The 15,617-nt window shown below is 36.0% G+C and overlaps 1 protein-coding gene across 1 annotated transcript in view; it reads right to left on the minus strand.

The window, feature by feature from the left end:
• Positions 1-1,837: 1,837 nt before the first annotated feature.
• LOC121322935 (glycine receptor subunit beta) overlaps positions 1,838-15,617 on the minus strand; it is a 43,337-nt gene continuing 29,557 nt past the window's right edge. Inside the window, exons 8-10 of the mRNA XM_041263572.1 lie at positions 7,701-7,853; positions 6,214-6,503; positions 1,838-3,172 (exon numbers count right to left, since the gene is read on the minus strand). Of these exons, the coding sequence (XP_041119506.1) occupies positions 2,876-3,172; positions 6,214-6,503; positions 7,701-7,853 (740 nt within the window). The 3' untranslated portion in view covers positions 1,838-2,875. The remainder of the gene's footprint in view (positions 3,173-6,213; positions 6,504-7,700; positions 7,854-15,617) is intronic.

Consider the following 15,617-nt stretch of genomic DNA (forward strand, 5'->3'; position numbering starts at 1 on the left):
CTGGGTTGTAACCAGAATAAAGATGCTGAGACACATATGTGCCAAGGAAAGTGTCAACACAGAATGAAATGTTCTTGGTTATCCTTACGAGCACTACTGCAAAAACAAAGACAGACAGGGAATAGGAGAGGCGTCATCACAGGCGCAGACAAGTATGCTTTGGGAGGACACGAACAACGTGCAGGTGAGGCACAGGTAGATCAGGGCACACATGGACAGACATTTAGCCCAGAGGCCACACCACCCTGCTTGCGCCACAGTTCTGACTGAGGTCAGTTTCACACGCAGGAACACCCAGAGTGTGAGCAGCATGGAGTGAGCCCATTGTATATGGAGCAGGGGAGCGGAGTGGTGTAGTTCCTTGAGCAGACATTTCCGGCTCGCTCTTTTACAGCACTGAAAAGACCTGAGCATGTCTTTATTTTTCTTAAATATATGTTTGTCAATGGATTTTGGACAAGAGAGTTATAGTAGCAGTCACTTTACAGTATTTTCCATCATGCCTGTGCATCTCATTTTCCACTCTCAAACTACAATTAGGCACTTTCATGTTTTTCAGACTTGAGAAATGCATTTTTTTAAAAAAGCTTTTATTATTTCTTTTAGATTCACATGGCACTTTATTAACATGGAATTTATTATATTATATATATATATATATATATATATATATAATATATATATATATATATATATAAGAGTTTAGATGCAAAACCAGACATATAAATGTTTTTGACATATATTTGGTAAATGATAATTTTTTATTGTGCCTTTCTGAATAAATAAATTGATTCCACATTAGGTGCTTTTCAAATGGAAAAACTAAATAAATAAAAATTTAAAATCAAACAAAATCAAAATGTATTGAAACTTGTTTTTATTTTTGTTTTGCAGCAAAAAGCTATATATTCATGGACCGTTTTCTTGCAAAAGAAGACATCCACATTCCACTCAATTAAGCAAATTGATTCATCAAAAGTCATAAGGAAGGGGGCGGACACAAATGAAAAACACCATTAAGTGGGGTTGGCATTGCAAGGGAGATGGAGAGGTTTTATAGTTCCAATCGAGCGACTGTTTTCTAAGCATTATTTTTGAATGCTTATTCACCATTGCTACACCCCGTTAGAAATGACTTCCCTGCATTTTTAAAAATTATTCATCATTTAATCATAAAATCACAATTTACACAATTATATACATTACTATACTCCTCCTGGGCTCTACCATAATAGGGTCACACAACTGCGGTACTGCACGATGATTGGCTTAACGGATATGTTGGATTTTGCTGAATTAGAAGCCTGGCGTATTTAACGTGGTGATTGTGTTTTGATGACAAAGGACATTGAACATCAGAAAGTAAGCACTGTGAGATGAATGATCCTGCTTTTATATTTTTCTATTTCAAATTTGGGATTTTTTTCTGTCCATGTTACATACATTTTAATACAATGATCATGGTGTTCAACCAGCTCTGATGATGAAATAAATGCAGAAGGAAACTTATCTGTGAAATACAGAAAATAAACACTATATAGATTATTATGATAGTTTTATTTTCCGTTTTTTATTTTTTTTGGTCTTATCCCACATTTTGTACCCCATTACAAGGAAACTGAAAGGGACTTAGAGAGTAATCTAAACTGGGAACTGGTCACAGTATAAAGAACAAGTGTCCTATCTTTAGATAGCTGTTTATAACACGGTTTCCATCAGAGTAATTACTGGACCAAGTTGCAGTATATTCCTCCTATATAGGCAAAAGGAGATATTCTCATTAACAATAATAAGTAGTGATTGTTTGGGTAGATAAGGATATTTCAGAACAGTAATCTTGTATTTGTCATCTGATCTTTATTAGTTTTTAAAATTCTACAGACAGGAGTTAATGTTTTCTGTCACTTACAAACACAACTTGTGCTTGATCCAAGATATCTTACAAATACCCATTTGAGGGGGACAATGCCATCAACCATCAAAACAAGAACAAGGTAATTAACTATTTCTTAAGACAATTTTCCAGAATATTAAATAGGGTTAAATAGATTTTTCTATATAAATAAAATTGAGAGTCAATTATCCTAACTAATTAGGACCGATACAAGTTTGCCTAATCAATGTGTATGGATAACCAAACAGGTATTAATAACAATTACTGAACCTTTAATAATGCATAGAATAAAGTTAACACGCAAGTACTTAGCACACAAGTACCTACTGATGATAATAGCTAGTTACCTATTTATCATATTAAGCATAAAAATATGCAAGTTTAAAGCAACAATGCTCCATTTAATATTTTGGTGGTATGACTAATTCTGTAACTTATTTGCTTCAGCCTGCTGGTCCTTTTTTTGGCAAATAAATCTGGTAGCCGTTTTAGCAACAAAAGTTGTGTGCGTAATACACCACACGTAATTAATCATGTGATTACAGGTGTGTTTGGCTGATTAGGCAGTACGGTTGATCAAAGATCGGATAATTTACTCTCTACTGTATGTATGTATGTGTGTGTATATAGACATATATACACACACACACGTTAAACATGCATTCTATTAGAAACTTTAATTTCCTTAATTAAAATAAAACAAAAAGATACTCTTCTTTTCACACAGGATGTTTTATGTAATTTCCTGCCCAATATTCCCAAAAAGGCATTTGCTGTACAGCTATATACACCATATTTTGGCTTGAGCACAGATGTTGCAAAGTCATGCTGTCATTCAAAATGTAGATGCTTTAAAGTTTTCTTCCAATCACATAGCATCTACAATGCAGTATGATGTTTTACAGATGGAAAAAAAAAGTCAGACTGACCCTAGGGCAAACGTTAACATATTTTACATGGATAACATTGATGGCAAAATGATCACAAGTATGCAGACCAGTATATGACATTAAAGAACAGGAAAGTGAAAGGAAACAAAGCCCTAGCGTAAAGGTCGATTCGTTTCGCTTCAGATGGAATGACAGGTTTAGGTGGAGCTGGCTTCTTGGTATTTTTGGCCTGCAACTTCCCCAAGCCACTTTCCACCTCTATGGGTTTTCCATAACAGTCATAGTTTGACAGTTCAAAATCTCTCGGCAAAGATCCAACGATGCTGAAGTCATTAGACCTCAGGTCAGATTTGGAGGTGCACACCTTTTTGCACCTAGTTTCTGCAACCTAGCAAACAAAAACACAGAAGCCAGGTTAAAGAAAGTTTAAGGGAATAAACAGACTTCCAAAATGCCACATGCTTCTTTGGTGAATCAATATTCTGTTAAATGTTAAACATTATTTCAATATTTAGAATTCATTATTTTATGTTAAGAAATTAACACATTCATAAACAATCTTCTGCAAATTCTAAATCAGCCCATTCTTTTATTTTAGCTTTACTGAAGATTTTACAATTGTAGCCTTCAAAAAGTTTAGAACAGGGACGTTAAGGAGAAGCAAGGTAATAAAAATGTTTTCACAAAAATATGAAGCCAAAAATTCATCTACAGCAGCCTGAAGGTAAAATATCCAGCAATTTGTTACAAGAGTGAGACTCTTGCTTGTATTTTTACTTAATGTAGAAATATACAGAAGCTTCAAAGACATTTTTTTCTGTTTCCTGTTAACACATCACATCGTTTGCTGTAGCTCAGTTTTATTCCAGCCGCAATCTGGCCTTGTGACCAAAAGACGTAATTTGATACCAGGAAGAAACAGTTGTTTTTTTTTATAGTCAAAGTTGTACTTTAAAATTCCTATTAAATAACCATAAAGCTCTTCAACCAAGAAACAGGGACCAATTGTAATGCTTTATACTAAAACAGAAAGAAGGACAAGGAAAGGAGAACGATTTTAAAACCTTGGTTAGCACTCCTTTAACCACCCATAGGGCTTTTACCACAGGTAATGGTCAGAAATCAACACATTTAAAATCATTAAAGAAATCCAAATGAGTGTTTCCTGTTATTACACTCTTGGGGGAAAAAAAAAAAAAACAAAAACAAAAAAAAAACAACAACCGCATCTACGTAGTACACGGTTTAGGTGGCAATTGATTGTTTACTTATGGTCTAACTCCTAAACTTCCAGTTCGGATTGATTCTTACAGACCTGCTCTGGATTTGAAGTTTCTCTTCCCCTCTTCTACGAAGTCAGATCTTATATATGTGAAATATATATTATATATATATATATATATATATATATATATATACACACACACACACACACCACACACACACACACATACACAATCAACGTGTAGTCTCTGACACACACCCATAGACTGTGTGTGAGTGTAATTATATTTATATAATATATATTATATATTATAATATAGATATTATATATATATTATATATATTATATTAATATATATATAGAGGATTTTCTAAAGTTCATTTAGAACAATATTTCACTCAAGTGCATTCTTCTTCATAGCATGAATATCCTTACCATTAGTCCAAAATAGAGCAAAAATAAATATACTTTTCATTGTATCTATTCTCTTCCTGTGCTTAAGTAAAAAATCACCTGGATGCAAAAGCCTTAAGTCTATTCTTGTTCATTTACTCATTGATAGGTTTCAGCTCGTAATTACACCTATTGCTGTAAAACAGAATGCATGTTAGGAGCACATTAGTGTACATACTTCACTATGTTTTTGAAAATTAACAAATGCCAAATTCTGTAATGCCAAATTACCTGGGTTAAAAAAAAAAAAAAAAGTTATGAAGATAAACCCTAACCTTCAGGTCTTCAAGGAAATTGTTCGCTCTGGCAATTACTTTTGAAGTCCAAGTTATTATTCAGAATAGTTTGGTAAGTAGATTTGTTGATATACTAATCCAGGCGGTCTCATTTGTTTTCAGCAGATTAACATGAATGTAATATGTAATCGCATTTCATGCAACTTTAAAATCTTTTTAATATTTCATGTTTTATCACATGGACCGAAATCTGTATGTTAAATATTTACCTACAAACATGACTTAAGCGAACAAAAACACCAAGTGTGTGTGTGTGTGAAAGGGTACCACTCGTGCTTATTTCATATTTTGTGTTATTTTGTATTAATGTAGTATTTTGTATGTAAAAACTTATTTTGTTGTTAATTGTTTTCCAGCATGGATGGGGTTAAACTTTCCCATCCACACTAAACCTGTGCAGAATGTGACTGTCTCCAGATTGATTGATTCATTTATTACCAATTTGGAGACGGTCGCATGTATATAAACCCACAGCTTTGGCTGACCGAGGTTAGTGTGTTGAGAGGCAGAATGAGACGCGAGTGAAAAAGAAACTAAAAAGAAAATCAAACAATTGCTACTCGTGCTGGCTTGACACCAGCACAATGCTTGTTTGTTCCATGTCTGTTCTGGCCACTGTGCCGTTTTGCTTCTGTAGAATGTTTTGTTTTGTTCAAACATTTTATTTATTTTACAATGAACCGGCGCACCAGTGCATTCATTCACATCCCAGCACAGTCGTCTGCCTGCTTGCTTCCTGGCCTGACGTCACCACACGAGCCATCGTGTCACAGAGTGGTTACCAAACAGTAACAATATTGATAAGAGTTAATAAGCTTTTAGAGCAGTCCAAACAACAGTAAGTACCCTACCATTAAAGGCTACCATATCTATCCATCCTCTACTAGACAAACTACAAATGTACCACGTCTGAATGTTGACTTATTTTAGATAACCGAACTAAGGCTTTGGATATTTAAATAACGCTAGTTTTTAAATACAACAGAATTAGTATGACCCAATTGAAAAATGAAGCTATACATTTATTCTGAAAAAAATGAATATTTTGCTGACCTCTTTTGAGTATTTGTATTGTTTAGTGATGTCAATAAAGTCCATAAATTCCCTGTGGTAGAAAACCCCAGCAAGATTAATAGATGTAAAAGTGTTGAGTTTTAGAATTAAAACATATTTTTTCAATGCTACAGGGTGACATTTAGAATCAATCTTGCATTTATTTAAATCTAAATGACAGAATGAATGGATGAATTGCACAATTCCTAATTTACATCACTTTCCTAAGCTTTTCCAAGGAAAGTAATTCTCCAAATTCAACTGTTTCATTAAGATTTAAACATATTTTCATTTCCATACATTGTACTTGTACAACCCACTAGCCCCTTGCCCCCTTGGGCTCTTTATTAATATGTCCACAATGTGGCAATGACATGGTTCATTTTGGTATGGTTGACTGACCTGCAGAGTGCTGATATGAACAGGGGTGCCTCCTGTTCCATTTACTGTATTCTTTTTTGCTGGAGTTTTTCCCTCTGCCTGCTCTTTGCTTGCCATTTTAACCTTTTCAGCCTCAATCCTCTTGGGACTATTCAGCATCACCTGAACTACAGCATATTCAACCAGGGATGCAAACCCGAACAAAAGGCAGGTGATAAGCCAGACATCAATTGCTTTTACATAGGACACCTTTGGGAGTTCAGCAGCAAGAGACGTACATTCAGATGACAAACTCAGCACTGAGAAAATTCCTGAAAAAAAAAAGTCAGATCATTAACAACATTAATGGATAAAAGGCCGTTAACAACAGTGCTTGTTAAATTTGAAAGATTCATGATCCAATTAAAAATTTCCACAACTACAACAATGTCTTAGCAAATCACAAATGTTAGTTCTGAACTTAAAAATCTGACACAACAACTTAAATTCAGTCTGGTATTAAACAATGAAATACCTCATCTTGCATTTTAAATTTCCCCCAAATGTTATTACGTACATTCAAAATCAGCTACATTGTTAAATGAAACTATATATAAATTTAAAAGGTCAAGTTAAATGTAAAATTAGATAAGCTAGTTTTTAATCACTAAAAATCACTGTCTGAACTACCCCTTTAAACAGCATCACCAGCATCAACTCATGTTTATCCCAAGCAATGAAACATCAATGCTGACAAAAAGGTTGAATGCAATAAAACTAATTTAAGCAAATGGAATCTTGGGAACAATTGTGTAACATCACCTGTATGGATATTAACTGATAACAGCTGCTAATGACATGTCCCTATGAAAGGAAAATGGTTCAGGGTCAATGAGCACACAATGCATCAAATGAAAACAAACAACAAATCATCTCCTTGGGACATCTATTCAAAGTGTTTACTCAGGTCTTTAACTGCTATTTAAAGAAGAAAAATCATTATGTTCAAAATGAGAAACACACAACTCGACAGTACGTAACCTTGTCAAGCTTGGTAAAGCTACACATGGTGTTTTGTACACATTTCAAAATGAATGTACTGTACTAGGCACACTAGATGCCCCAGCTTTTGGTATAATTTAGTGTTCATTATTCTTCTCACTACTGGATAGGCAAGGTAGCTGGATTACTTTTTAAAGGATGGTCATCCTAAGGAATTGTTAAGGAAACAGCTATCTATGTTTGAAAGTGCAAAGGGGAGTGTTAAGGAATAAAAATAGAAAAGACGACACGCAACTGACCTGCTAGGAAGCTTTCCCTCTGGTAACAAAGATGAAAAACAGCAGAATTTCATGAGTTTGAGATGAGCTTGGCATACCAGGACCAGATCAACACATTACAATGATGAAAACATGGAGAGAGAGAGACAGTGGGACATGATGAATATGTGTGAAATTTCTTAACCTTTTACAAGTCTATTACAGGGCACCATAATTGCCAAGGATAGAAAAGGTAATCTGAGTTAATACCCAGCGGAACTCTCGCAGCACTAGCATCAGGGTTAATCCAGAACGAGAGCCATGAGAGGACCACAATCAGAAGAGTAGGAGCATAGACACCCATCATGTAAAATCCAACCTGCCTCCTCAAAGTGAAGATTACTTCCACGCAGGTGTAGTAACCTTTCAGAAAAAAGAGAAAAAAAAAAAGAATAAAATAAATCACTTAAACACAAGGCTATAATGAGAGTAGAACTAAAAAATGTTTAGAAAGACTATTGTTAAATTCTAAATAAATATGTTCTCTGCAAAAAAGAAACACCTTAATTTTATTAAACATGATAAAACATGTGCAACTAAGGGTACATAATAAAATGTACAAAAATAAGATATGAGCTTGGTTAAGATGTATTCTTCCTTTCACCTCAACAGCAATGCTTCTACAGTCATACAGTATGTCTTCAACAGCCATGCCATATGATGCTCTGATACTAACAAAGTGCATCTTTATTGTGAATAGCAATTCTGTTGTAACACCTATTTGTATTACCTGCTCAGTTTTCATTAAAATGCAATCGGCAACATGTGAAACGTTGAATCTCCAAATGTAGAAACTCTCAATGTTTAATGTTTTACAGTGTCAGATCTAAATATAGAACACCCTTGCTATAACAAAAATGTTGGTGTCCAAGCCTTTTGTTTGTTGTATCAAGGGGCTCATTATAGTGAAAAGACAATCAAACTGAACGCTAAACTACATAAATGAGATTGTGAATAAAAGTACGAGTACGGTTTGCCTCATGTATGCTGTATTCTGCCTTTATGATATTCATTAAAGAAATTAGCTTTCATTTCAAATCAACCCAACATGAAAAGTTAAATCAGATCCTCAAGGTATTTTTTTCTTCAATCGTTTTGCCACATGGTTGGTGAACAAGCCTGAGTGCTTTTTGACAACTTATATTCACGACAGAGATATGCCTACGTTACTCCTTTTTTCAAACAATGAATGTAGTTTACAGCAACATAAAATGATGTTTGTTTTGGAGGCATGGTTACACAGCACACATGTGCGTACAGACCAATATATATTTGTATTCTTTTATTTGGGGTCCAGGTGCCAGGCTCGTTTATAGCCAAAGATTCACTATAATGAAGGATGTTATAGCGAGGGTGTACTGAACTGTCATTCATTTACTCCTGCACACTCCTTGTGGTCATGTTTATACTGGCCTCATTACGGAAACTGCAATACTCATGTTTGCTTAAAGACTGACCCAAATGAATAATATTCTGGTAAGTCTACTGTGTTAAGAACTCAAAACATCCGTGAGTGCAGCAATGCTGAAACAGTAATAAGTGACGATTAAGAGCAGAAATCAGGGGTTCTAATCAGATACATAATAAAAAGTTCTCCTTCAGTTCATCACATTTGTTAACAAGTATTGCCTATTGTTTTGAAGTGAATCTTCTTTTTTTTCAGAATAGTTGTCTGACATTGTTTTGTTGAATTAGTAGTTATTTAATGGTGATAGTATTTATTTACCTCAGAAAAGAATGAAAACAAACAAACAAGCAAACTAAATTGCACTTTAAAACATCCTACTGAAAACAATCTGTAAACAAAATATACACAGCAACACATTTTGCAGCATTTGGTCCATTGAGAGTTTTTTTGCCTTTTATCCCCCTTTAGGGTTAATACATTAAGAGTTTACCCAGGCAACATATATTCATCCATATGGAAGGATTCACTTATATAACTGAAGTACTGAATAAATTATGTGCAGAGCACAGATGGAAGGATACCTGAGTATACCAAACAACTTTCGAATTTCATCTTCTGCAAAAATAAAAATTGGGATGACTTTGAACCAAGTTCTCTCTGAAGCTTTAGCAGCGTTGTGATCAATACTTGTGCAGACATAACTATGAACACATCATTTTCCAGACCAGCCTTTGCAGTTAGCACAAACAAAACTCTCTCACCCTAATAAAAACAGCTTAAGAAAGAAGGTACAGGTAAGAAACAGTGTATATATACAGTGCCTTGCAAAAGTATTCAGACCCCTGACTAATTCTCTCATATTACCGAATTGCAAATGGTACTTTGAAATTTCGTTCTGTCTGATATTTTATTTTTAAACACTGAAACTCAGAATCAATTATTGTAACGTGACATTGGTTTTATGTTGGGAAATATTTTTAAGAAAAATAAAAAACTGAAATATCTTGCTTGCATAAGTATTCAACCCCTGTGCTGTGGAAGCTCAAAGTTTGCACCGATGAAAGAAATTGCCCTAACGAGGACACAATTACCTTACCATTGGCCTCCACCTATGAACCATTAAAGTTGCTGTCACATTTTCTGGATAAAAACCCCACTGTTGAAGGATCATTGGTAAGGCTGTGAATGTGAAGGAAAATGAAGACCAAAGAGCATTCTACAGAAGTTAGAGATAAAGAAATACAAATGCATAGATTAGGGAAAGGGTACAAAATAATATCCAACTCTTTGGATATCCCAGTGAGCACAGTTGGATCAATAATCAGGAAGTGGAAGCTGCATCACACCACCCAGGCACTGCCAAGAAAAGGCCATCCCTCAAAACTCAGCGCTCAAACAAGGAGACTTGTGAGAAGCCACAGAGAGGCCAACAATCACTTTGAAGGAGCTACAGAGTTCAGTGGCTGGGAGTGGAGTAATGGTGCACCAGTCAACCATATCAAGAGCTCTGCATAACACTGGCCTGTATGGGAGGGTGGCAAGAAAGAAGTCATTACTCAAAAAGTGCCATCTGAAAGCATGTCTGGAGTTTGCCAGAAAGCATGAGAGTGACCCAGCTGCGATGTGGGAAAAGGTTTTGTGGTCAGATGAGAGCAAGATAGAGCTTTTTGGCCAAAACTCAAAGCGCTATGTGTGGTGCAAACCTAACACTGCCCATGCCTCAAGACACACCATCCCTACAGTGAAGTATGGTGAGGGCAGCATCATGCTGTGGGGATGCTTCTCATCAGCAGGGACTGGGTATCTTGTTACAATTGAAGGAAGAATGGATGGAGCAAAATACAGGAAAATACTGCAAGAGAATCTGCTTCAGTCCGCGTTAAAACTGAAGCTTGGGAGGAAATTCACCTTTCAGCAGGACAATGATCCCAAGCACAAGGCCAAAGCAACATTGGAGTGGTTCAAGAACAAAAAGGTGAATGTCCTACAGTGGCCCAGTCAAAGTTCTGATCTCAATCCCATTGAGAATCTGTGGCACTATCGGAAAATTGCGGCCCACAAGCGTCGTCCAACCAACCTGAACAACCTGGAGCAAATCTGCCAAGAAGAACGGGCCAAAATCACTCCGACACTGTGCAAAGCTGGTACATAATTCCCTCAATAGACTTAAAGCTGTTATTGCAGCGAAAGGTGGCTCTACCAATTATTGTGTGGGGGTTGAATACTATAAAAAGCAAGCTATTTAAGTTTTTTATTTTTCTTAAAAATATTTCCCAACATAAAACCAATGTCACCTTACAATAATTTTCAGTTTAAGTGTTTTAAAGTAAAATATCAAACAGAACAAAATTTCAATGTACCATTTGTAATTCAGTAATATGAGAGAATTGGTCAGGGGTCTGAATACTTTTGCAAGGCACCGTGTGTGTGTGTGTGTGTATATATATATATATATATATATATATATATATATATATATATATATATATATAATATATATATATTATAGGTCATATATATATATATAGTCAGAGAATATATGAAATACAGAAATATATCTCGTTGGTTTTGAGCTATGCATTACAGTTGTTTGTCCAGAAAATATGTTTGTTCAGGTCTTTCAAGTATATGGTGAAATTCTCTTGTTTCTCCCACTGAAGGTTTATGTCAGTAAGTGTTTTTATTGCTGTATTTTCATTTTCTTGCTCTTTTAAAAACGTTTGTTTAAATTATTCTGTTATAGTGGGAAGCTGATTTTTTTCTAATTGTTCATATCTTTGTTTTGAATGTAGCCTATTGTTGTCTGCTCTACAGTGCTTGTTGTAATTAGTGATAAATAGGACGGCTGTTGACATTAAGCAGCACAGGCACTGCACACTGAAGGTGGTGATGATGTAGGAAGGAGTCTAATATGAACAAAATATTAGTCATGTTCATCTGTAACTAATATCAGGACTCGTGTATGTTGCCAAAATATAATATATATATAATATATATATATATATTATATATATATATATATATATATATATATATATATATAAATAAGTGGCTCTCAAAAGTATTCATCCCCTTTGGACTTTTCCACATTTTATTGTGTTACAACATGGAATCAAAATGGATCAAACTGGAGTTTTTACCACTGATCAACACAAAACAGTCCATAATGTCAAAGTGAAAAAAAAATCTACAAACTGTTCTAAATTAATTACAAACATAAAACAGAAAATAATTGATTGCATAAGTACTCACCCCCTTTGCTATGACACACCTAAATAAGCTCTGGTGCACCCAACTGTCTTTAGAAGTCACATAATTAGTTGAATGGAGTCCACCTGGGTGCAATTAAAGTGTTTCACATGATTTTAGGTTAAATACACCTGTCTCTGGGAGGTCCCGCAGTTGGTTAGTACATTTCCTAACAAAAACTACATCATGAAGACGAAGGAACATTCAAAGCAAATCCGGAATAAGGCACTGAATATCCCCCGGAGCACAGTAAAGTCCATTATTAAGAAATGGAGAGAATATAGCACAACTGTGAATCTGTCTAGAACAGGCTGTCCTCAAAAACTGAGTATCCGGGCGAGAAGGGCACTAGTCAGGAAAGCCTATGGCAACTCTGAAAGAGTTACAGCATCCACAGCTGAGACACTGTGCATATGGTAACAATAGCCCGGGTGCGTCACAAAACTGGCCTTTATGGGAGTGGCAAAAAGAAAGCCGTTGTTGAAAAAACTCACATCAAATCTCGGCTACAGTTTGCCAGAAGGCATGTGGGAGACTTAGACCAAGTGGAAGAAGATTCTATGGTCTGATGAGACCAAAATAGAGCTTTTTGGCCTCAACGCTAAGCGCTATGTTTGGCGCAAGCCTAACGCCACACATCATCCTGAGAACACCATCCCTACCATGAAGCATGGTGGTGGTAACATCATACTATGGGGAGGCTTCTCTGTGTCAGGGCCTGGAAAGCTTGTGAAGATAGAGGGCAAAATGGATGCAGCAAAGTACAGAGAAATCTTGGAGGAAAACCTGCTGAAGTCTGCAAGAGACCTGGGACTTCAGAGAGGAGTCATCTTCCAGCAGGACAATAACCCCCAACGATACAGCCATAGCCACACTGGAGTGGCTTAGAAACAAAAAGGTCAACGTCCTGGAGTGGCCCAGTCAAAGCCCGGACCTAAACCCAATTGAGAATATGTGGAAAGAGTTGAAAATTGCTGTTCACCAAAGGTCCCTATCCAACTTAACGGAGCTTGAGCAATTTTGCAAAGAAGAATAGGCAAAAATTGCAGTGTCTAGATGTGCAAAGCTGGTAGAGACTTATCCAAATAGACTCATGGCTGCAATTGCTGCCAAAGGTGACTCTACCAAGTATTGACTCAAGGGGGTGAATATTTACGCAATCAACTATTTTTTGTTTTGTATTTGTAATTACTTTAGATTTTATTTTTCACCTTGACATTGTGGACTTTTTTTGTGTTGATCAGTGGCAAAAACTCCTAATTAAATCCATTTTGATTCCATGTTGTAACACAATGAAATGTGTATATATAAATATACACACACACCGTGTGTACAAAACATTAGGAACACCTTCCTAATATTGAGTTGCACCCCCTTTTGCCCTCAATTCGTCGGATCACGGACTCTACAAGGTGTTGAAAGCGTTCCACAGGGATGCTGGCCCATGTGTCAAGTTGGCTGGTATTGGATCTCTACTCTGAATAGCTTCTTCCATCTCATCCCATAGATGCTCAACTGGATTGAGATCTGGTGACTGGGCAGGCCACTGCAGTAAGCTGAATTCACTGTCATGTCCATGGAACCATTCCTGGACAATCCTAGCGTTGTGGCATAGGGCATTATCCTGCTGAAAAAATCAATTAGCAGACGGATACACTGCTGCCATATTCATATATCATGTGGCATTCAAACGTTGCTCCACTTTTATCAAGGAGCCCAATGTATGCCATGAAAACATACCCATACCATCACACTACAACCACCAGCCTGCAATGTTGATACGCGGCATGATGGATGCATGCACTCATGTGGTTTTCTCCATACCCTAGTCCTCCAATCAGCGTGAAACAGCAGGAACCGGGATTCATCAGACCAGGCATGTTTTTCCAATCCTTCAGTGTCCAGTGTTTTCGTCCCTTAGCCCACTGCAACCGCAGTTTCTTGTGTTTTGCTGAAAGAACTCTATTAGGTCGTCGGCTGCCATACCCCATTCGTTATAAGTTGTGCATTCTTTTATGGGTCTTTCAGCACCAATGTTGTACTGGACTGTCAATTGACTAACTGTAGCCTGTCTGTTGCTCTGCACAATTCGTGTCAGCCTCCTTTGGCCTCTTTCATCAATGAGCCGTTTTCGACCACTGGCCTGCCGTTGGCTGGATGTCCTTTGGGTGGTGGACCATCCTTGAAACACATGGGAAACTGCTGAGTGTGAAAAACTCAGCAGCGTTGCAGTTCTTGACACACTCAAACCGGCGCGCCTGGCATCTACTACCACACCCCATTCAAACGCACTTAAATCTTTTGTCTTGCCCATTTACACTCAGAATGGCACACATACACAATCCATGTCTCAATTGTGTCAAGGTTTAAAAATCCTTCTTTAACCTGTCTCCCCTTCATCTACACTGATTGAAGTGGTTAACAGGTTACATCAATAAGGGATCATAGCTTTCACCTGGATTCACCTCGTCAGTCTATTTCATGGAAAGAGCAGGTGTTCCTAATGTTTTGTACACTCAGTGTGTGTCTATATATATATATATATATATATATATATATATATATATATATATATATATATATATATATATATATATATATATAATATGACATTCATTTTTATAGCCATTTGCTGTCAAACATTGCGTATTATAACAGACCTATACTGTACAAGAGAAAAAAATTACCCTACACAATGTCAACTACAATAACATTTGTTAAATCCTAATTTTAAGCATACACTGCTTAAAAATGCAGCCCAACTTAAATTGTTCACTTAATCAAAAACAAAAAGATATCATGAAAATCTCCAGTTACAAAATTCAGTCAAACCTGAATTTGCTACTAAACAAGGATGCACAGTAATCATGTCCAGCTTCAAAATGCCGCCCAACACACCCACAACCAAAGCAGATTAAGATAAACAAACAGAGGAAGAAATAAAAATTACAAAAGGTAATTCCCACTTAACATTTAGAGAGCCCACAACTCATTGGATGTTAGGGAGATTGTTGTCGTTGCTGCTATCGTCTTAGTTTTAAAAAAGTGCTTTTCAGCTAAACTGTTTACGTTCAAGGATTTGATTAAGTGAGCTGAGGAGGTGATGCCAAGCTGCCAAAGAGAGAGACTGAGCAGAGACACCGCAGAGGCAATTTTGTAATTACATACCCTGATATTTATTAGTTTTGTCAGCCTGAACCAACTACAAAGCATTACTTGAATGTTGAAGGGTGAATGTTAGTCTAGTAACTGTATAGGCTACATGTACTCTAAACTATAATAATAATAATATAATAATAATAATAATATAATAATAATAATAATAATAATAATAAATAATAATAATAATAATAATAATAATAATAATAACTTAAACTGTCAGTGTTATTTAGGATTCTATTTTCTACCTTTTTTTTTTTTTTTTTTTTAAGCATCAGAATAATATCCTACTCTCCATTCATTGTTGGATT

Source organism: Polyodon spathula, chromosome 1, assembly GCF_017654505.1.
Source record: "Polyodon spathula isolate WHYD16114869_AA chromosome 1, ASM1765450v1, whole genome shotgun sequence".
Taxonomy (NCBI): Eukaryota; Metazoa; Chordata; class Actinopteri; order Acipenseriformes; family Polyodontidae; genus Polyodon; species Polyodon spathula.